The sequence below is a fragment of the Felis catus genome, chromosome A2 (genome assembly GCF_018350175.1).
Source record: "Felis catus isolate Fca126 chromosome A2, F.catus_Fca126_mat1.0, whole genome shotgun sequence".
NCBI lineage: Eukaryota > Metazoa > Chordata > Mammalia > Carnivora > Felidae > Felis > Felis catus.
The window spans coordinates 126,850,140-126,872,434 of NC_058369.1; the positions used below are offsets into that span (position 1 = coordinate 126,850,140).

The 22,295-nt window shown below is 43.3% G+C and overlaps 1 protein-coding gene across 4 annotated transcripts in view; it reads right to left on the reverse strand.

Moving 5' to 3' along the window:
* Positions 1–222: 222 nt before the first annotated feature.
* The window catches only part of AOAH (acyloxyacyl hydrolase), a 168,342-nt gene continuing 146,269 nt past the window's right edge, over positions 223–22,295 (reverse strand). For all 4 annotated transcript variants that reach the window (XM_045052618.1, XM_003982953.6, XM_023250501.2 and 1 more), the window contains exons 18-22: positions 17,911–17,969; positions 17,763–17,822; positions 16,397–16,493; positions 10,996–11,072; positions 223–1,673 (exon numbers count right to left, since the gene is read on the reverse strand). In XM_045052618.1, coding sequence (XP_044908553.1) covers positions 1,545–1,673; positions 10,996–11,072; positions 16,397–16,493; positions 17,763–17,822; positions 17,911–17,969 — 422 coding nt within the window. In that variant the 3' untranslated portion in view covers positions 223–1,544. The remainder of the gene's footprint in view (positions 1,674–10,995; positions 11,073–16,396; positions 16,494–17,762; positions 17,823–17,910; positions 17,970–22,295) is intronic.

Consider the following 22,295-nt stretch of genomic DNA (forward strand, 5'->3'; position numbering starts at 1 on the left):
GGTCATGGAGGAGAAACAGGGCGTGAAATGCACAAAGCTAGAAGCTGATCCATGTCAATGGATGGTATACAGTGAGTGGGAGATTTGGTTTGTATTGGTGCCTAGTCAAAACAGAAGTATAGGGGCGGGGGAAAAACAAAAACAAAAAACCAAACCAAAACAGAAGTATATTCGTATGAGGAATATATTCAATAATAAAGCATACACAATTATACACACACCAACATTTTAATTTTGTCTTTATTGAGACAAAGATTTAGGTGCAGGTGGTTTATTTGGGAAGCATCCAAGAAAGCAGGAATGAGGGAGCAATGAGTGATAGAAGCAGGAGGAGGCACCATCGAAGGCATCATTGCCATGAACAAAGGGGATGATTCTGTCCCTGAGAAGCACACTGAATGCCTCCCAAACTGACCACTAAAGGAAGATGCTGATGCATTTATTCACGGTTTCCTGGGACTGCTGGGGTAGACCTGCCCCACATCTCTGGGCTCTGTCAAGCAAGTTTTGAAGGCAGAATGTGGGAAGATGAGCTCATGTGAGGTGAGATGCTGGCAGTGTGATGTGGGTCTCGATGTACACCCACTGACCCCTGAATCCATGGCTGCATCAGATATGGGCAAGGGAGGTGACACACCAATGAGAATGGTGTGCAATAGAATTTACCAGAATTCCTGTGCTTATATGGACGCAAAACTTTAACAATACTTGAACAACACTACAAATAGGGAGTGTGACTGTAACAGATCCTACTCAAAAGAAATTGGATAGAGGTCTTCCCAATGTGACAATTCTAAAAGTTTACATGACTTTACGAATAATGAATTGTGGAGCTGCAAGAAACTCTTCTAAATTATCAGTTAAAAGCAAGGCATTTCACTTTTCTGTCCTTTCTTTAGACAATGATATCACCAAATCATTGTTCTGGGAAAAGATGATGAGATTGTGCAGCCAAAGAAAGTAAGAAAACATTTTAAAGAAAGAAAAATTGTCACATTTTTCAATCATCTGGATTTTAAACAAATTTGTAATTTGTTGTGATTTCTTTTCTCATTCTAAATAAACATTCAAGTTGGTACATAATTTTGTGTTTATAGTCTTGTGCTCTGATGTGAGAGTCCTTGGCAGCCAGCCACAGCCTCCCTAGGGGCAGTACCCACTTGCTGGCCATCTTGAAGAAGCAGCAACAGAGCAAGGACAAGTCCTGGCACACCAAGACCCGGGGTAAGTTGCCGAGCACTGCTGGACTTCTCATTTTTTAGAACAATTAGCTGTGAAAGGGCACACTCTCTTGTTTGGAATGGCATCCGAAACACTTTATTAAAGGTTACTTGGAAGGTCAATTGGAGGGAACTGATCCTTGAAACACACAGAATCATGCTGTCATTTAGATATACTCCAAAATCAGAGAAAATAATTTTTCAAAGTTGCTGCTGGAGGAACCAATGAGTCTGTTAAATGGCAGCCCTATAACCATTTGTTGAATGAATTTACCCAAGTTTTTGCCTCACTGAGCTTTCCAGGAATGCATATCCTGAAGGCACTCAGTGGCCCCCTTGATCTCCAAACACCTGTTCAATCTGAGGGTTGAATGGATTCTCCTTTCCCAGAACCTGGGGCCAATGAAGTTCCACTTTCTTCCACAAGCGATCTGCCAACAGCAGCAAAGCCACCTGCAAGAGAGAACCCAAAGGAGGAATAAAAGGAAAATTACAACAAAATAAAGAATTTAGCAGCAGGATTTATTGTATTCTTTGTATGGTGGGCAGACTCCAGAATGGTCCCCATGATGCCTACATTTGTGTCTTTGTATGATCCTCTTACCTTGATGTGGGTGGGACCTATCACTTGGTTCTAAACATGGGATATGGATGTCACTTCAGTGATTGTGTAACATTGTCTAAGATTCTGCTTTGCTAGCAGTCTTGCTTGGGAGACTCTCCTTGTGGGATTGATGAAGTAAGAAGGCTCGTCAAGAAGTCCACACGGCAAGGGGCTGACATCCAGCAAGAAGCTGGGTCCTCAGTCCTACATCCACAAGGAAATGAATGAATTCTGCCAACAACCCAAGTTCTTCTGAAGTCAATTCTTCCTCAGGTGAGTCTCTGGATGAGGATGTGGCCCGGATGACACACCTGGATGTTAGCCTTGTGAGATCCTGAGCAGAGGAGCCAGTTAAACTGTGCCAGCACTCTGACCCACAGAAACTGTGAGTTCTGGATTATTTTGAGCTGCTACCTTTGAGGTGATTTTTTATTTAGTAACAGACAGCAGGTGCACATTTTCATTTATCTGTGGGCAGCTAATACCGACTGCAGGCCTCAGTCTTGGTTGGATCTTGGGATGGATCCTTCCTTCAAGGAACTCCAGTCTAGGCAGGGAACCAGACATGCAAAATGACACCACCAAACCCACAGGGGGCGCTGTGCGAGGCTGGAAGGGGAGGAGGTGCCAACTCTGCTGCGGGGGGGGGGCAGGGAAGGGGGGGCAGGTCCTCTCTGAGGAGGGTGATGGCGGAGCTGAATTTTCAAGGGAAGTTCACCAAGATGGATTATGTGGGAAACATTGCACCTGGTGGAGGACACAACGTGTGTAAAGACAGATGGTGTGGGAGAGAATGGCATGGTGGGCAACTCTGGGGGCCTGGGAGATGAGGCTGCACGGTCACTGGGTTGAAGCAGGCTGTGAGCACGAAGAGTGTGGCTGGGGTGCCAGGGTGAACAATGATTGGCTTAATGCACAACAGGCCTGTCTCTGGCTTTCCCAGCTTAATGCCCACTCTCAGGTTGCTTTGTTTTACAGCAGGTCTCCCTTCACTCGTGATGTTAGCAGGATACATTCTTGGTTGTCCAATCCTCTGGCTTGTCATTAACATGCTTGCGATGAGGAGCCTTTCTCTGCAGATAATGCCTTATTTAGCAAATGGGGCCTGGCCAGGCATTGAGGCCCTAGGTGGCTACATCTCCAAAGGGTTTTTTAATACTGAAAGATAAATGTGATTGCTGAAGACCTTGGGGGGGGGGCACACATTATTCATGGCAGATGCTCAGGGATGTCCCCAACTTTACTCAGAAGCATATGGACTTTGTCTCCAAAGGGCAGGTCCCGTTCACCATTCCTATAGGCAGGGCCTCCAGCTCCCCGTGTGATGTTTGGCAGCCCCCTTCTACTCTCTGGGCTGCAATTCTCTCACTTGCAAAATGAGCAGACTAGAGCAAACGGTCTAAAGACCTTTCTGGGTCTAAATGGTGTGTAAGGTTTTAGCAGTTGTTAGAAAAAACTAGAACTGGCTTAGTTGCTACATTAAATAGCCCCAGTATTTTAATACATTCCTGAGCCTTCTGAGGTACACCCGAAATTCTATCTATCCAGCAATGTAATCTTGATCATATCCATGTGGTGTCTAATAGAAACTCACCCTACCCACCCACCACATATACACATACCACATACACACCCCTAACACCACACACATCACATCACACCACACACACCATATCCACCCTCTTCCCCCACATCACAGACACACACACACACACACACACACACACACACACCCCTCTACACTCATACCACCCCTCCCCCTAGGCTAACTGTCAAGCCAGCAGATTCCTGGGAAGGGGGTGATCATCTCTCACAGGCTAAGCAGTGTCTTCGAAGCTCATGTGGCTGTTTTTCCTGCTATTTCTCAATGAAGGAGGCTGCTGCCATGTCTATGAAAGATCACTGCTTCTTCTTTTATGTTTTTTTCCTTTCTACTTGGTACACCTCAGCTGTCTTCTTAACAATTATGTGAAACCAAGGCATTTGTGGTTATTTATTTCCCAATCTAAATTAATAGAGGAGGAGATGGGGTGAGGATACGAAAAGGAAAGTTAAAAGGAAGGAGATCAGCTTTCAGCATGTGGTAACTGTTTGGTTTGAAAGCAATTAGTTGGCTGTCACTCTAATGGAGATGAAAATATTTATGAATGTGCACTGCTAATATATTGGGTCTAAAGTGAGAGTGGCATGGCTATTATTAAACTAGAGACTTGTGATAAAATGACCCACTCTAATCATTCACTCATGTGACAAACATTTACTGAGCACCTACCATGGGCTTCTCTTATAACCAACCTCCTATTATATGCATCCCATGATGCACAGGGCAAGGCACAGTCACCCTCTACCCTCATTACTCCAACTTAGCCATTCCTTGAACATGAACCTTCTTCTGTGCTTCCCTAGTCATGGTTTAAAATAGTAAAGCAATACCTATTCACTGGAGAAAAATTTTAAAAGACAATTAGGCAGAAAGAGAAAACAATAAAAGTCATCTGTAATTATAATAGAGGTAGCCAATGTTAACAGTGGGTGTAGAGCCTTGCACGTGCACACACATACACACACAAATTGAATCCTTCTGTAAATATCATTTTATAATCTGCTCTTTCTGAGGTATAATTTACACACAGTAAAATTAAGTTCCTGTGATAAACAGCTTCATGAGTGTTGACAAATGCATACACTTGAATAATCGCCCCCACAATATGTAATCTGCTTTTATTTACTTTTCTTTATATTACAAACATATTTCTGTGTCACTAAAGGTAGATCTACATCATTGTTTTTATTCAGTGCACAGTACTCCATCACATGGGTGCAAGATAATTTACTTCACCGGTGGAGACTTTTGTCACACATCTCCCTAACATTTGTCCTCAGGACAAGGGACAGGGACAGCCTCCTCCTGCCAGCATACACAACCTCTGCAGCACGGAAGGGGTTCAGAGGCTGCCTTGCTCAGTAACCCTACCAAACACATGCATGGGATGAAATCTGGTCTAGCAGAAGGCTAGCTAATAGGAGGTTGTAGTTAAGTGGGATTTTCTGGTTAACGGAGGTAGGCCCTTCAGAGTCTCTTCCTTTGCAGTTGACTCAGCTGCCTGCGTACTCTTGCAAGGCCCCAGCTGCAGTGAGTCCAGATAGCTGCCGTGTGGGTGGTGCTGCTCCGGTCCACACACCACTGCCAACTCCAGCAGGTGTGCCCCTTCCTCTGGCTAAGCCCACATCTGAGGAGCACCGGTGCTTTTTTGCAGGCACACCTGCAGCCTCAGTGCTTTTGTGGGATATTGCCACGCATCTGTCCACCTGCTGCTGCTGCTGTTTAGGGGTCCTCATGCTACCAAATCCATGTGGTGGTCAGGGGTCCACCGCAAAGGCTCCTCTTTGAGGTTTTCATGAAAGGAGCAACAAAGCAGGGTGACTTAATGCCCCAATGTCCTATGTGAGTTTGGCAAAATAGGTCTTTCAGTTTTTATCTGTAGCCCCAGAATCTCTCAGGATTGAGGTGTGAGTCCAGACAGAGGAGGATGGGAGGAAACTGGTGTAGTTTCTTGATTGGATTCTTGCTATTAGCCACCATATGGCTTTTAGAATATCTCTCCCTTCTGATGACAGTTTTTAAATTGAGCCACACTTCTTTGCTCAACCACATTTATACTTATGCTGAGTTCCTCTCCAGGAGAGCCTCTGGTCCTCCAAGCAAACATAACTGTGTGGGGTCCACCCCACAAGTTCATGAGACACATCTGGACACAGCAGAAGCCCAGCAGTGGTCACTGCTGCACATAATCCAGGATTCTTTCACGTGCCTGTTTCATAAACTAATTTCATGTATTTTGCTACAAAAATAGAACTCTTTAGTAAGACAACTATAAAATCAAACCCTAAACAGTAACTACCTTTTTGCAATATTTAAAAGAAGAAATGCAATTCAAAGCAAGATTGCATAGGTTTTACCAAAAGCTTATCATCCCTGATCCCTTTTAAGTTGAACCCTGGCTAAATTTAACTCTGGGGTTTTATGAGACCAAAGTTAAAAATGCACTCTGAATTTATTTTTCCTGTAGGAAGAACATTTCTGGGCTATTTTGGTAAGATTGCTTTTTAAACGCCTGCAGGGAAGCCCTAACTAACCACAGGGAAGGCATGGCTTTGCTTCTCGGGGCTCTTAATCTGCCCACAAACACAGTCTATTGGACCTGGTTACCTTTGGTCCCAATTAATTTTAAATTTGTAAACTGACAACATGACAATGATGTAAGATGGATTTAAATACTTACATGTAAGGAAAAAGGTAAAGTCCCGGCTCTAGCCCCTCTGTGCTGACTCAGTGTGTCATTCCAGAAGCACTGCTAGTAGCTGGCTTCATGTAGAAAGCAAAGTGAAGAGACATGGTCCCTGGTGCATAGGCAGGGCCAGCCTAAAATGACTGGGTTTGAGGGTTCCCTGGCCCAGAAGGCCCTCCTCTCCACCCTACCCACTGCCAACATTGCTTCCTTCTTAGAGGAACTCCATAAGTCTGCTCAGGACTTCGGGTTCCCAGGGGCTTACATGCTGAGATAAACAAACCCCTGAAGACTATTAACATTTAATAACCAATTATATATATATATATATATATATATATATATGTATGTATATGTATATTAAAACCAAGTATATATATAATGCAAAACCAATCCTTTGATTATTTATCTTATGTCTGACTCTAGTATTGAACAAGGTCCAGGGCTCAAGAGAAGGTGGAGATGATGTCATGGAAACTTTATTGCTTGCAACGAGAAGTTTAGGAGGATGGTTTGAGTTGCTGTTGGCTTTATGAGAGCAGAGGGCTGTGCTGGGCAAAGCTGCTAAGGCAGGAGGGGTCAGGTATGTTTAGCTGAGTGGTCTCAGAGTAGTCAAGGAATCTGGACTTGATGTATGTCTGTGGCTCTTTCAGCATTTTTTATTTACTATTGTTTGGTTTTAGGCAGAGATCTCCTAAGTGTCTCTTCAGAGGCTTAACTTCGCAGATATTTTAAAAAGTGATTATTTGAACCGGTAGAATTGTTGCCGCTTCTACAGGCCACAGATCTGGGTCTTGGGTCTTTGCAATATCATTTCTTTTATAAGTCAGGCTTCCTTTGCATTTTGTCAGCAGTTTGTCTGCCATTTTCCCCTCTTCACTACATCTGCTCTTGCTGGAGGCAATGGGCAATGGCCACAATTTGATCCCGTGGCCCAATCCATCCTTGAGAGTGCTTCCAGTTCTCAACTAGATGCTGGTGATTTCCAAACCTGTGTCCCCTAGCTGGGCCCCTGTCCTGAGATCAGAACCCATCAATTTGATCTAATGCTGATTTAGACAATTCCATCTGGATTTTGTGCAGGTACCCCAAATTCAGAATGCTCAAATCTGCCCCTTCTTCTTTGGGGTTCCTTGACTTGGCATTTTTCATTTCTGTTCATCCAAATGCCCAATCCTGTGAGTCATCTCCTTCCTACCCACCAAACCCCATCAACCATCATGTCCAGCATTATAACCTTCTATGTCTCCCCCTCATACTAAAGAAGTTATTTTTTAAATTTCTACATTTGGGGACTGAGATGAAAAGATAAAGCAGTTCTCAGTCTATATTGGGAGTTTTCCTTTGCCTGGTTATTTCCATTAAAATATAAGCAAAGATGGTGGATGTAATTTGGTTAAAAAACTATAATGTATCAATCATAACACAACTCATGTTTGTACTTAAACTTGTCTTCCTAAGAAAATTGGAGAAGTTGAGTCAATAGTGGTTAGACACTTCCGCTGCTTCTCTAGCAGAATTTTAGGAAGAATAGGCCAATAAGATAAAGCCTGTTCCCCCTTTGGTGGTTAAGGGACCAGGGTCAGCTGTTTTTGCTTGGATAGGAATTGGTGAGACGGCATTTGAACAAGTCCTGAGTCCACTCCTTTGGTTGGTATTCTGTCCATGCCATTAGCATGAGGTCCTTAGACCAACATTGCCCATCTTGCTCTTTTAAGATGGAAAAGATGTGGACTCCCATAGATGACCATGTTTTGTGGACCATGTGCTTGTGTGTGTGTGTGTGTGTGTGTGTGTGTGTGGCAATTTTAAGTGTTAGTTTTTAAACTATTAACATAAGGATCTAAAAGGATCCATTAACACTGCCTCTGCTGTAAGGTGCTTCATTGGGAGGGGAGTTTGCAGGTTCATCCAGAGGCTCCTCTTCAAGGCCTCAAGTCACAAGTCTATCCTGTTGTGCTCGCATCTGCAGCTCCCACCCAGACCCCCTCCTGAGCTCTAAGCTTGCATATTATCTGCCAAAAGGACATCCTCATTTTGGATGTCCTGTAGGCTCCTTGAGTCCAACATGTGACAAACTCCTCAAACCACTCCATCCTGTGTGTTCTTTACCTCAGTGAGCAACAGAATCATCTATCCAATCTCTCAAGTCATAAAAAGTGTTACAGTAAGCATCTCTTTCTCTTTCACCCTCAAATCCAATAAACGACCATGTTCTGTGGACTCAACTGTGAATGGAACTCCAATACAAACCTTTCTCTTTCTGCCTATTCCTCCTGGGCCATCACCTCTCACACACAGAAGCTTCCTCCAGATGGTCTCCCTCCCTCTAGCGGGGCCCTACTGCACCATTCTCCAGGATGCTACCACAAGTCTGGTTATTTTCCTTTCTTGCTTAAAAACCTTCAGTGGCTCCCTCTTCCCCACAGGAAAAAGGTCAAATCCCATACAGGCGTTACGTAATCTGGTCTCTGAATACTTCTCTTGATTCCTCTCTCTCAATCCCCCTCCCATACTCTATGTTCTGGCCTCACTGAGGCACTTTTACTTCCTCCAACATGCCCTGTTTTTTTTTTTTTTTTTTTTTTCATTCAGGTCTTGGCCAGTGCATTTCCTCTGCTCAGAACACTTTGTGCAGACCCTCCCTCTTCTTTGCACTTGACTAGCTCTTGGTCTTAGCTCTGAGTGGGCGCCTCTGAAAACTCTTCCAAACACCCCTCTCTCCCATCCCATCCCTCACAGTGCTCCCATTATACCGGGCTTGCACAAATGGAAGCATCAACCACTTTCTATTTAATTATCTGTTCACTTGTCATTCTTTCCCTCTATACTATAATCTCCTTAGATGGCAGGGGCAGTTTCTTGTTCACTCTTGAATTCTTACTGTGTTTGATATGGGGTGGGCACTCAATAAACATTTTTGGATGGCACGTTGCAGTCTGGACTCTTCAGTTCAATATACATGATGAATAGGCAGGTTTTCATCATGGTGCCCACTTGCAATGTGGCTCCACCACGCCATCATCCACTACCATCATGTGAACAAATCTCTCAGGAATAACATACAATTATGGCACATACCGATTTTCAGCTTTTTTATTTTTATTCATTTATATATTTATCTATTTATTTATTTATTTATTTATTTATTTATTTATTTATTTATTTTGAAGTAGGCTTCACGTCCGACGTGGGGCTGGAAGTCACAACCTTGAGATCAAGAGTTGCATACTCTACTAACTGAGCCTACCAGGTGCCCCCCCGATTTTCAGCTTTTGACCCTGTTCTCAATAATTAGTTATAGGCAAAACTGCTTGAGTGCAAGATAAAGCCTTAATTTGACACACTTTGAACCCTAATATTATTTTAAGTGTCAGGGACAGGATGGTCTTTTGATGGATCAGACAAATAGGTCCAGAAGGATAAAACAAAGCTATTTTTGACCCTCTGCTTTTTAGTCTGTTCCTAATTAACTCCTTCTATATTTCTTTATAACCTCAATTCTCTACAGAATCAGAAAGGTAAAATTCTGTGACTTGTGGGAATAACAAGAACCACTACCTAATTATTGCCACAAAGAAAGTCTCCATATTAAAAATTACTCTATAACGAAAGTCATCATTTCTGTGGGGAGAAGAAATCTAGTATTTAGCCAATTCCTAGGCAATAATTCTGTTGGATCAGTTCATCCAAATGAGACACAGGAAAATTAGATATTCTGAGGTGGATTACTTAGATTTATTTATTTATTTATTTTTGGTTGTTGAAAACAGGGAGATGAGTATTTAAATGCTTACTTTAAATTTTCCCAGCATTTGTGGGACTCCACTGTATATTCATCTGTCAGTGGAGCAGCACTGTTTTGTTTTTCCCAATGAGGCAGTTCTTAGCCCTGTCCGTAGGTGCTCCCTGGAGCCTACAGTGCATTTCATTCAAGCTCCTGAGGGGATGGTCAGGTCTCCCTGTGGCCCAACTGACCACCGAGACAGGGGCCATGAGGAGAGCACACCAGGATGCTTCTCTGGTTTAGACCCTTGTCACTGCCACACTGTACCCACCAAAGGCTAGGCCAGAAAGACTACAGTTGCAAAGGATTGCCAGCTTTCAAAATTTGAAAAGTGACAGAATTACCCCCATACTTATTCATTTGTTTTTTAAAGGAAGAAACATCATGAGCAAGTCTAGTATGTATAACAGATAAAAGTGGAGCTTCCCTTGTTGAAGTTCAGATAAAGGAGAGCATGAGGTAGGAAGGGACAGAGTCCCTCCAGCTCCCCTTGCTCTGGGAAGAGGCCAGAGTAGAACTACTTTCTAGAATTATACCTTGGAATCCTAGATGAGAAACAGCTCTTACTGCAGGATATTGCTAAGGACAATGTTCTCCTCTCATTCAATGTCCTTTCTGGAAAGATCCATAGAAGAAATTTCTCATAGGTCTCTCTTCCAGGAATCCTTGTGATTGCTTTTGAGTATGTGACTTATTTATTTATTTATTTATGTATTTATGTATGTATGTGTGTATGTATGTATTTATCTATTTATTTATTTGAATGGGGGCCATGACTTATGCCTCTTTTTACATCAGTCCCTAGACCACACAGCTGATTTTGTAGGCTCTCACCAGCAGTTTCTCAGGACCACCCTGCACACATTTTATGAACTGTAGACATTAAGTGAGGAAGCCAGGTATCATTTCTATCTTATTGGCTTTTTACTCTGTTTTTCACTTTATTTTACTGAATCTTCTGTTTTACACATGTGAATACATTACCTCAAATTCTTTCTGGAACAGAATGGGATAATGATAAACATAGATGCATAACTATATTTTAAATATAACCCAAGATATAGCCTTCAGCCACTGCTGTATGATTGCACTTACCTCATTGGGGTGGAATCCATCGACTGGTTCAATGAGCTGCCAGGGCTCCCCGCCTCTCTTCTGCCACTCCTCTGTCACTGCAGGGCACACACACAACCAGAGGATTAACTGCATGCTTCTATGAGTGACCAAGTGACTGCCATTGATGTTAGAGAGCAAGGACCAAGTGGAAAATGTCAGAGCTGCCCACGACCCCTGGGGCGATGCTTACTCAATTGTGGCTGCTCTGGGCTATTATCTCTGTCTGGAGGCTTTCTGAATGGAAATGATCTTCCCATTGTATGGTCTTCTTCTTTTTCCTAACTCAGGAAGAAAATGTGTGGGAGTATTAGGTGAAGATGGTTTGTGCAGTGAAGAGGGTGGTGAGAAAAGGTGACCTCTGAAATATTCAACATCAATGTAAATTCACCTCATTTCTCAGTGGGTGAATATTGCAAGAAAAGGAGGGAAAATTAAACATTTTGTTAACATCTCTTTATGTAGGCTGCCATTTCCAGATACTGCCTGTGTATGTCAAGCAATCACCATTAAAAGTCATACAGTTTGCCAGAAATATAATTACATAAAATTATCTCAACATCACATTTAGAGTGAGTATGGCAACAGAGGAAATATTATGAGCCCCAAAGTGATGAAAAGCAATAAAACTGCCCTTCAACAGGAGTAAGAGACCAAGAATGTCAGTTGCTCCAAGGCAACAGCACCATTAACTCTACAGTGTAATACTACACAGCCAGGAAGAACTCCTCAAGGAAATTCCAAGTCCCTAGAGAGCCTCCAGAAATAAATATTTGAAATGTACTGCTCCCAGCATCACCAATACCTTCACTTCCTTGCTGTCCAGAGAGGGGAGCAAGACATAGATTTTTCCAGTTCTTCCCCCTCCACCTGACAAAGACTCAAGAGCAGGGATGTGCGCTCTCTTCGTTCCCCCATGCCCCTCATCTCACCCCAAGGGAAGGAATGAAAATTCTACTGGAAGCTTTGACTGGGCAAGTGAAGCTTGTTCCAGAGCTAAATCAGTACATTGCTGCTTTTGTAATTAGTCCTAATATCACAGTGTGCCACCCCTGCTTGCTATCCAATCTCTGTACTCTGAGGGGCTGCAAATACTGCTGCTCTTCTCAGAGCTCAGGGAAAAATTCCTGCTGGTGGTTTGAATCCCTAGACACAGGATCACCTATTTCTGTTGTCTTCTTTCCTGGCAAAATGGCCACCCTTGAGCCATTCCTTCATATTTTGCATCTGGATTTTATTGGGAGTCAGTGACAACATATTCCTTCCTTCCAGGAAACATGTTCCTGCTGCTGCACAAGTCCCCATCCCTCACCACTACGAGGGAGTCCAACTTTAGAAGAACTGGCTTAGCATATAGAATAATCCAGTAAGTGTTAAAATAAATGCCACAGGTTACCAAGGCTACGATCAGACTATTAAGAGTGAAAACCATTGTTTTCTCACATGATTATTGTGTCTGCAAGGGTTACCAGTCATTGCACATCTGCAGACATCAGTTTTATAACACTTAAAGGGAGAATCGATAACTCACAGGCAAGAGGCTAAGGTTTTACCTGTGTTGTGCCCAGTGTTAGACAGAGTGACCCTTTTACATTTGTTTATCTCAGGGGGAAATTTTGCTTTCTTAGAATGAATGCAACACCAGACAGTGGTATTATTTCTTCTCTGATTTTAGAGGTGGAGGTCCAAGCAGGGGCAGCATAGGAAGGTGGTCTGTTTTCCTCTTACTTGGGACCATAATTAAAAATAGGTAAACAAATTGCTATTTGTTCAGAAGACCCGAATGAAGCTTCTTAAATGATCATGAATGATCTCTCAGGATTTGGTGCATAACGTATTTTCTGTATCTGCAAAGTCAAAGTAACTCTGCTAATGACCAGCTTTTCAAAGATGCAATAGAAATCAATGAGGAAGAGTCACAAAACACTTGATAGCATCTTGATGAACAGTAACACTGGTAGATATTTAAAACAAGAAATCTGAGCTCTGGTCAGTACCGTGAAGTCATTGGTTGTTTTACAAACATACACATGGGAAGAACTAAGAACCCAGTTTACTCCAATTGAGTTGTCTTGGAAACTGAGGGCAGGTGGTATATTTAAGCTGTCAGTGTAAAAATGGCCTTGTCAGCCAAGCAGCATTTTCCTTCCTCTGTTTGGGAGGTGTGGTACAGACAAAGAAAAAGGACATCACCTGCTCAAGCTGGCATTTCCTGAAGGAAGGAAAAATTGCTTCCTCTGTTTAGCTTATAACCAGTGAGAGGATGAGTCAGCAAGAGACAAAAAAGAGTCTTTGGAGATGAGCAATAGCCTTTCACGGTGGGACTGAGGCTGTCAGAGTGGAGAACAGATAGGTCTCATGCCTGCCCTCAAAAGACAGGGACCCTCAGTTGCAATTTGCTCTGCCACAGGGTGTGGACATGTAAATTTTGTAGGAAAAAATGAGGATATTTGTGATGCAACAGTCAGCTCAAATACAGCACTGAAAGGAGCAGGGAGATTTTCTTGTGACCATTAAGACTGCCGGTTTATTTTGGGATGAGCACTGGGTGTTGTATGGAAACCAATTTGACAATAAACTTCATATATTGAAAAAAATAACCGAGAACAAACTGAGGGTTGATGGGGGGTGGGAGGGAGGGGAGGGTGGGTGATGGGTATTGAGGAGGGCACCTTTTGGGATGAGTGCTGGGTGTTGTATGGAAACCAATTTGACAATAAACTTCATATATTGAAAAAAAAAAGACTGCCAGTTTAATATGTGGCTATGCAATTTTTGGGTCTGGTAACAGAAGACCACAGTGCCAATGAGATACATTCTACCACAGCTTCCTCTAGGGAACTCAAAGTGATCCACAGGTATGAGTGGTGATGGGAGGTGGGCTGGATGTTGGAAGAGAACCAACATTTAGTCTCCTTCTATAATAAGCCTTAGAAGAATGTACTAGGTGCTTGGCATACATTGATGGCAGTGGTGGTGGGAGACTAACAGAGTTCTCAGTACATAGCAGAGTTGTCTCTGTGTTCACATAGCAGCCCTCCTCCCCAGCTTAGTTCTTGCTACCTTACACAAAAGGAGACAAAGCAGACTGGTTATTTAATTTACTCAAGGTTGGTTACACAGTCATTCTGTGTCTGAGCTGGGCTAGGGGCACAGTTCTACCTGGGCTCTTTCTATCACAGCACATTCCAGCTACAGGATTTCTGAGACGGTGAGCTGCCCAGGTGTGGCGGTTACCACGGGGATGCATCTGAGAGTGGATGATCTCTCTGCTGTATCAGATGTTCACTGGGGGGCAGATCCCAGGCCACCATTTCCTCTGCCTGCACCATCCCTCCATTGTGCCCACTAACTTCACACGGAGAAGCCAAAGAAGGCCCTCGACCAAAACTGGGTCTTCAGATTTATTTTTCATAAATGCCTCTCAGGAAATTCCTGAAACTGTTGATGAGAGTTGCCAAGCAAGGACAAATGCCAAGGAGGTTTCTCAGTAATAACCTACTGCCATTTTGGTTTAGAATGCTCAGTTCAGTTTAACTGAACGTTTTGCTTCTTTGATGCATTTATTGTTGCTGTGAGGACAAGAATGGGCTGATGAACCTCAACTTCAAGCCTGTTAGGTCACCAGTGGAAAGCTGGTAGTACTAAGTCAAGGGTAAAGCTCTTCTCTCTGTATCCTTCATGAAGATAAGGACTGTTTTGTTTTTCTGACAGCTGTATCCCTAGCACCTACACGGTACATAGTAGGACTTAGGAAAAATCGGATGACTAACTAAATCTTAATCTTGTAGTATTATAGAGCCCCATTTATTAAATTTTAACATGCATACGGTTCATCTGTGGATTATGTTAAAAGGCAAAATTCCAGTGAGGTAGGTCCTAATTAAAAGTGGGGCCTGGGAGCCCTGCATTTGTAACTAGAACCCAGGTGGTGTGGATGCTGCTCATTCTGAACCCCACATTGAGTAGCAAGGGTGTGAGGGAACGGTGCTCTTTCCTGGGCACTGACTATGTGTGTACCAGGCACAGCACTTAGGAGAATTGCACATTTATTTCATATAATCATCACAAAGATCTGTTATGAAGATATGGTACCCCCAGTTCCAGGTCTGGAAAGGAGAGTTTAGACATGTTCAGGGAACTGCCTACATTCCCAAAGACAATAAACGACAGAGCTAGAGATTACTTTGGAAAATGAAAAGTCCCATGTGAATGTTAGACATTATTATATTTTTAATAACTTTATCTATATTCAAGGTTGATGATCATCAAAGATCACTTGGTGGTGCATTTGTTTACACCAGGAATTCATTAATGAGTCCTTAGCTCTGCATTTTAATGAGAGGTTATTTATCAAAATGTCTCTCCCCATGAGAGAATTATGTATCACTCGGGCAGGAAATCTAGTTAAGGGAGATCAGTCCTGTTGAAAAGATGTTCAGACTTGAAGTGTTAGAATGTGCAATGCAGTACTTGTCAGCTAATGTAAAATTTGATAATTCATGATGGCCATCTGCTTCATCCCAGATGCTGGGGCTGGGGTTGTTGGTGGTGGGGAGATGGAGATGATAAACTCTGGATGAGACACCTTCCATCATTTGCATACGCTGTAAAGCTTTCCATTAGCATCATCTCAGCTGGCAGTCAATCAACAGGAGGTTTTTCTCTTGTATAACAAGTGCTTAGCAATGAAAACGAGGCTGAGAGGAATAAAGTCAATAAATAACAATTTTTCAGAGTCAAGATGTAAAGGATAAATCAGTAGCTCCGATAATCATGCCTATTTTTTGTATGGCCGTCCATCAGTGACCCCAGTGTCTGGACAGAATGCTAGGAAAGAAACAGTGATATTCTTTCCAAAAAGCTGGGATATGGATTGTCCACTTTACCACAAGCAAATCTGAGGTCCCTCCCTTAAAGACTCTCATAAGTTACATCATGTGTGGGGTCTGGGAGTCTGCACTGCTATTGAGTCTGTAGGTAATTTCATGTGCATCTGGGAGGCACCGCCTTATCCCTCTTTTCTGCCACACTCATCTTTAGGTAAGCAAGGCATTGGTAAACAGGCAAGAATGAGTTAGGTGATTCCACTGATCTGCTGGCTCCTGGCCCAAATTTGTTTCCCACTGGTCATTGGCTCTGTTGCTTCAGGAATTCTAAAACGATGCTGAAATGAATAGGTGATGATAAACTTCCACTCTCCCAGAGAGGGTCTCACACTTCACCTTTTTCTAATACTCAGAGCTATTAGTATGTCAGAACATACAGGAGCCTCCCCACCCAACCTACTGCCTGTTGCCTTACAAACACTTTGCCCAGTCAGGCTCTAAACTGTAGCTGCTACTTCTGTCTTGTGCCAACACCTCCTTCCAGCAAAACTTACCTTCTTGGAAGTCAAAATCTGCATAGAAAAGATCGAAGTTCGTAAATTTCTGGCTGGTTGCAATATTTTTCAGTGTATTGGAGAGTTGTTTTGCTCTCTGAATATAAAGGAAACAGGGAGAATTCTGTAAAGCCTATACTTCAGTGAGACAATTCAGGCAGAACAAAGAAATTGATAATCATCACCCTCACTCCAAGCCCTCAGCAGTGGGTTGCTCTGCACATTACAGTCTAGTCATGTACAAGTGGCTAACAAAGACACAAAACTGTTAAGATTCATTAGGAATAAATCAGTGAAAATTAAAGTAATAAGATACCACTTCTTTCCCATGGGATTGGCAAAGAAAAGATGAATAATCATGATAATACAGAATATTGCCACGGGAGAGGTGACTGAGAATGTCAATTCGTTTAAACTTTCCAGAGAGCAATTTGGAAATAGGGATCAAACCCTTAAATCTGGCATACACTTTGACCCAATAATTTTTCTAAGAATTTGTCTGAAGGAAATAGACAGGGTATAGAAAAAAATATATACACACACAGGTTCATCACAATGCTATTTTTCATATTGAAAAATTGGAAACAACCTATATGTCCAACACTAAGGTGAGAAATAAATCATGGTATATTCATATATGGTATACTTTAAAATGATTATAAAATTATGATGTGGAGAATAACTTATGAATGTTAGAAGGCACAAAACAATATGTGTATTCTGATACTATGTAGGCAAAACCCCCAAAATATCTATGAAGGTAATATTGGAAAAACATACATACATATTGACTTTGGGTGGTGGGATTTGGGGTTATTTGTGTTGATATTCTTTGTGCTTTTTTACATTCTCCAAGTTTTTTTAATTGAAATATACTTCTTTTGCAAAAAAAATCAATAAATCTCTTACAAAGAGATTATTCACCATCAGTGAAAGAAGTGTATGAACCATGGATTCCATCAGAGAAGAGAGGAAGGCTATCGAGTACCTGGTCCTCGTGTACCTTGGGAGAACACCAGTCATACATGGGCCTATCCTTGCTCACTTCTCTCTATTTCTACAAATACGCCTATGACCAGCTTCAAAAGGGGTGTATGTGTGTACATGCATGCACAAGAGAGGCAGGCACACACAGAGACAGTGACCGAGAGACACAGCAAGAGCCAAAGACCCAGAGCGAGGCAGAAAGAGAGAGACAGGGCACCCCACATTCTCTCGACTTCTCAAGAACCCTAGAAGTTGACATTTTTATTCATCAGCTTGGAGGCCATTGCCCTGCCCAAATCCCATTCCCAGCAGAAATGCTGCAGTAAACACCAGGAAGGAATAATCAAAGATGGCATCAAAAGACCTACTATAGTCCTACCTCTGAAGTGAGATTCCGGAGTGTCTTGTTGGAGGACATCCAGCTGTGGCAGGGGCTGACCTGAGAGTAAGAAAACACCACTTTGATGACAGAGGAACAAGGCCTGTAACAGGGAATGTGGCCTTGGAACAGGTCAGTGTGGGCTCACCTGGAGACAGTTCAGGAAAGAGTAGAAATGTGCATAGGTCACATCCTTATTCAGCTGACCTGGAAGACAGAGAGGTCTGGTGTGTTGTACATATTCAAATCTAGCAGCCAATGAAACACACTTGTGGGTGACCATGTCTCTCCTGCAGAAGGGCAGCACTGCCAGGGACCTCCCCCGATTTTTCATTCAGCATTGCTCTTGAAGAACACCTGTGCATTCTTTCTTTCTGAGCGCCCTACAAATTCAGACTGAGCTGGGGAGTGGCCCTAGGGACTTTACTTCCATCTCGATCTTCTGGAGTGACTAGGGCAGGCCCTGAAAGGCCTGACCTTATTTGGAACCTAGGTAGAAGGATACAAAGGTACCATACAGACTGAAACGCCACTGACAAAGGACTTGTGGAGTGGTGGCTTTCTCCTGGCAATGATATGAGATGCTAAGTTCCCCTGGGGCACAGGGGGCATTCAAGATGGTAATTGATCAAACCCTTCTTTTCAACTTTATGTAACCCAATTATCTGCCCAATTATCCCATGCTAAGGACCTGCCAGGACATTCTGTGTGTCTTAAGTTCTGACCATGCACTGTCCTGCAGTTTATTAGACTGAAAGCCTACAAAAGAGCTTGGGTGGCCATTGGATGGGAAAGGACAGTACATCATATCCCTTCACAGCCCAGTGCATACCTTATTTGAGCCCTAATTAGTAGATATACCCTACATTGATTTTTTGGTGCAGGTTAAAGAGGTACATAAGAATAAAGATGGGGGTGCCTGGCTAAGTCAGTGAGAAGAGCATGCAGTTCTTGACCTCAGGGTTGTGAGTTTGAACCCCACATTGGGTGTAGACATTACTAAAAGAAATAAAATAAAACTTAAAAAAAAAGAATGAAAGTGTTAAGTGCTATATGTGAGATCATCCAGAGTCTTTTCAAACATCAATTACAGGCCCAGAATCTGTGGGGGTTATTTCTTCTCTCTCCCCACACACCGCCCCTCTCTCCCCACCCCCACCTCCCAGCCTATCCACCCACAGAGGCAATTTGACTTTCATGCTGGGGCTGAGACACGAAACCCAGGCCCTCCCAGATCTCAGGGCTGAATAACTGATGTCTCATCCATTAACACTTCTCTCCCGCTTGAAAAAATAAAGGAAAATAATAGGACCTATCTCGGAGTGAAGAGAAAGATTGAAGGTGACGGAACACAGTCTTATTTTTCACTTATACCTCAGATCGGTTAGACTGAAAGATAGATTCAATTTTCTTGTCATAGAGGAAAAATATATTCTCTCTGTGTGGGTGAGTGAATCCAAGACTGGAAAACCACAGGCTTATTACCACCATTAAAGTCACAATGACACGCCAGGCCTCCTCTCTTCTCCAAAGGTGTCTGCATCTTCATATTTTAGATAAATCCCAAGCCACTGGCTTCTGTCTTTGCTTTCGTTTTCTGCTCAACATGGAGCCCTGAGCTCCTGTCTTTCTCCAAGATCCTGCTTTCTACCACTGAGGCTTCTTTTCCTCTAGTGTGTGTGTGTTGTAATTTGTCTTTGTGGGGGCGCCTGGGTGGCTCAGTTGGTTAAGCTTCCGGCTCTTGATTCTGGCTCAGGTCATGATCTCAGGGTTTATGAGGTTGAGCCCTCTGTCACTGCAGAGCCTGCCGGAGATTCTCTCCCTCCCCTCCCCCGCACTCTCACACACTCTCATTCTCACAATAAATAAAAGAAAAAAAGTGTCATTTGCCTTTCTGTATGTGTTCCCATCTGTCTTAGCCTAGACAGCTGCAGCGACTGACACCTCCAATCTCCACTCCCCATTCTCTATCCTCTGTGTCCCAGTGACTTGACTCTTGCCCCCTGCTGGTACTACCTCTGAGTAGTGGTACTACCTCTGCAGCCTTCCCTCTGCCATCTTGCTTTTTGTTGTTGTTGTTGTTGGGCTGGGGCTTTGTAATAAACCTTAGGTAGCTTAGCTGGGGCCCTGTCAACCTGCTTGGCCCTGATGAGTCCCGTCTCCCTGAGAAGTGGCCTCTCTCTCTTGCCCTTGTCCAATGGCTGAAGCCTTTTTAACCTGGGGGTGATGGCACCTAAGGCCTGACTATAAGTAAAGCTCTTGCACCTTCCCCTTTCCCACCTGGATTACTCTGGTATCCGGAGGGTCCAGAGATTGTCCTTCTCCTGGATATTGGGAACTCATCTGCTGACTCTCCTCGAGGGATTAAGTCTTGACATAGCCTTGTTCCATCCTGGCTTACTCTTCCCTCCCTGCTGTCCTACTGCTGAGGTCCCAGCACACCTGAGCATGAGACCACAAGGTGTGTCTTTCTAGGCCTTCTCCCAATCCCTGTCCTTCCCCCCCCCCCCCATTTTCTTGCTTTTCTGGCACTAATTTTAATTAGACCAGTCAATATAGGAAAAATCCTTAGGTGAGTAGGTGGGTCTGTTGAATAGGATAAAGGCATTCTAGCTGTACTTGGGAGGTAACTGGGAAAGATGTAATGAGTTGTTTTCCCTTCTCTCTGGGATTTCTGCTGTGGAAGGTAGGGTGACTCTGGGCTGGCCATGTGGAAGGTCAGTTGGGAGTGCTTGTGATAGGCTTATGGTTTAAAGGCGGGGAAGTAGTTCTTTTCTCCACTTATTGGTGCTGTCAGTTCACTCTTTTTAGGTATTAGTTTTTATCTCTGTAATTTTAATGGTATTTTTGTAGATTGAGGAGCCTGGTATAAAGAGTGATCCTACCTACGTGTCATACCTATAAAGAGGCAGTGTCTGCAACATCCTGTTTAGAAAGTGAATCTGGTGAAGAAAGCTGGTCAAGAATGCCAGGACAGGGGCAAGAGGACTAGAATTATCAGGGTTGAGGAACTACCAGTGTGTGTGTGTGTGTGTGTGTGTGTGTGTGTGTGTGTGTGTAAGGGGTGGGGGGGGGGGAGCCTGTGGACTGGCATCCAAAGATTAAAGGGCATGTTTTACCCCTACTGCCTAGAGTAGCAGCTTGTGTCTCAGTCATTTGTCAGTTCTTTAGGGCAGAGTCTTTGGCATTTACTCAATGCTGGGACCATAATTGAAATTTTAGGCACCATACCAACAAAGATCAGCGACACCTCCATGAAGTACCATCTGAATGTATAAAACCTTAGTAAAATCACATGAAATCAGACAGGAAGTAAGCCAGTAATAAAACAAGAGACATACTACAAGGTATTTTAGAATATATTAGGTTTCAAGTTTAAGAATAATTGGGACAAAATTAAGCCGTTGTTGATGTTTTGTGGCAGAGGTCTTTCAAGGAAGGCCTACTTGCAGGCTTATTTGTAGCCAGAAATCCTGAACTTTTTGATTATATAGCCTAATCCTTCAGGTAGCTCCCAGCCTATGACTTGTACCAGTGTCATTGACACAAGGTGATTTCACTGTCAGGATCTATATTGTATTTTCCCCAATGGAGTTTTCTTTTCTCTCTCTTTTGAGGACAAGGGCTCCATTTTAGTATCGTCTTTACCTCCAAAGCGCATAATAGGTATCTCCGACATATTTATGGAAAGATTGCCTTTCTCATAGACTGTGCCCGAGAGGACTTATCCCTGGTCAAACTTGAAAAGATCTATGTAAGTAGAATCCTAATGTGTGAGATTTACTTTCTGGTGATTCTTCAAAAAGCCTATGCATCTTGCTAGGAATTTTAATTGCTGGTAAGGATTGTGGGGCTGTCACAAATGTTGGCATTGAGGCATTGACTGGGTAGTGACTCAAATAGGGCTAAAAGATGCTAAGAGGGATTTATTACCCCCTTCTCCTTGGCAGGAGTGAGCTAGGAATCTATTCTTGCCCTAGGCCTCCATTACCTGCCGATCTGATGTTGTAGCATTGAAACTTTTCCTAGGTGAATGGTCAGGCTGAGTTCCTAGCTGTCCTACTGAGGCAGCAGAGAGTGTATCACTGACCCAGGGGATCTCCTTGACCCCTTCTGCTTCCTGACAGCAGGCAGCCAGATGTAGGGTTTGAAATCATAAACTGTGAGATCACGACCTGAGCCGAAGTCAGAGACTTATCTGACTGAGCCACCTGTGCACCCCCTGACCTCTTTCTTGATCCTTAATGGGTGGCTACAGTCAAGTCTAGAAGTATCCTCATCGTGTTTCTAGGCTCAAAGACAGAAGTAAATGGAACACCCTGTTTATTTGCCTACACAATCCTTAGCACTGTGCCCTGGGAATCAGACTTGGCATTTGACTATTGACTAAGATGAGACCGACCCTAACCTAGGCAGAGCAGCCAAACCCTGAGGCTGGCCCAGAATTAACCTGCTTTATTGCTGGCACATGTCTAGTGGGAGTAAAGGCCCAAAGATTAGACTTGAAGCCAGAGCAGAACTGGGACATAGGGT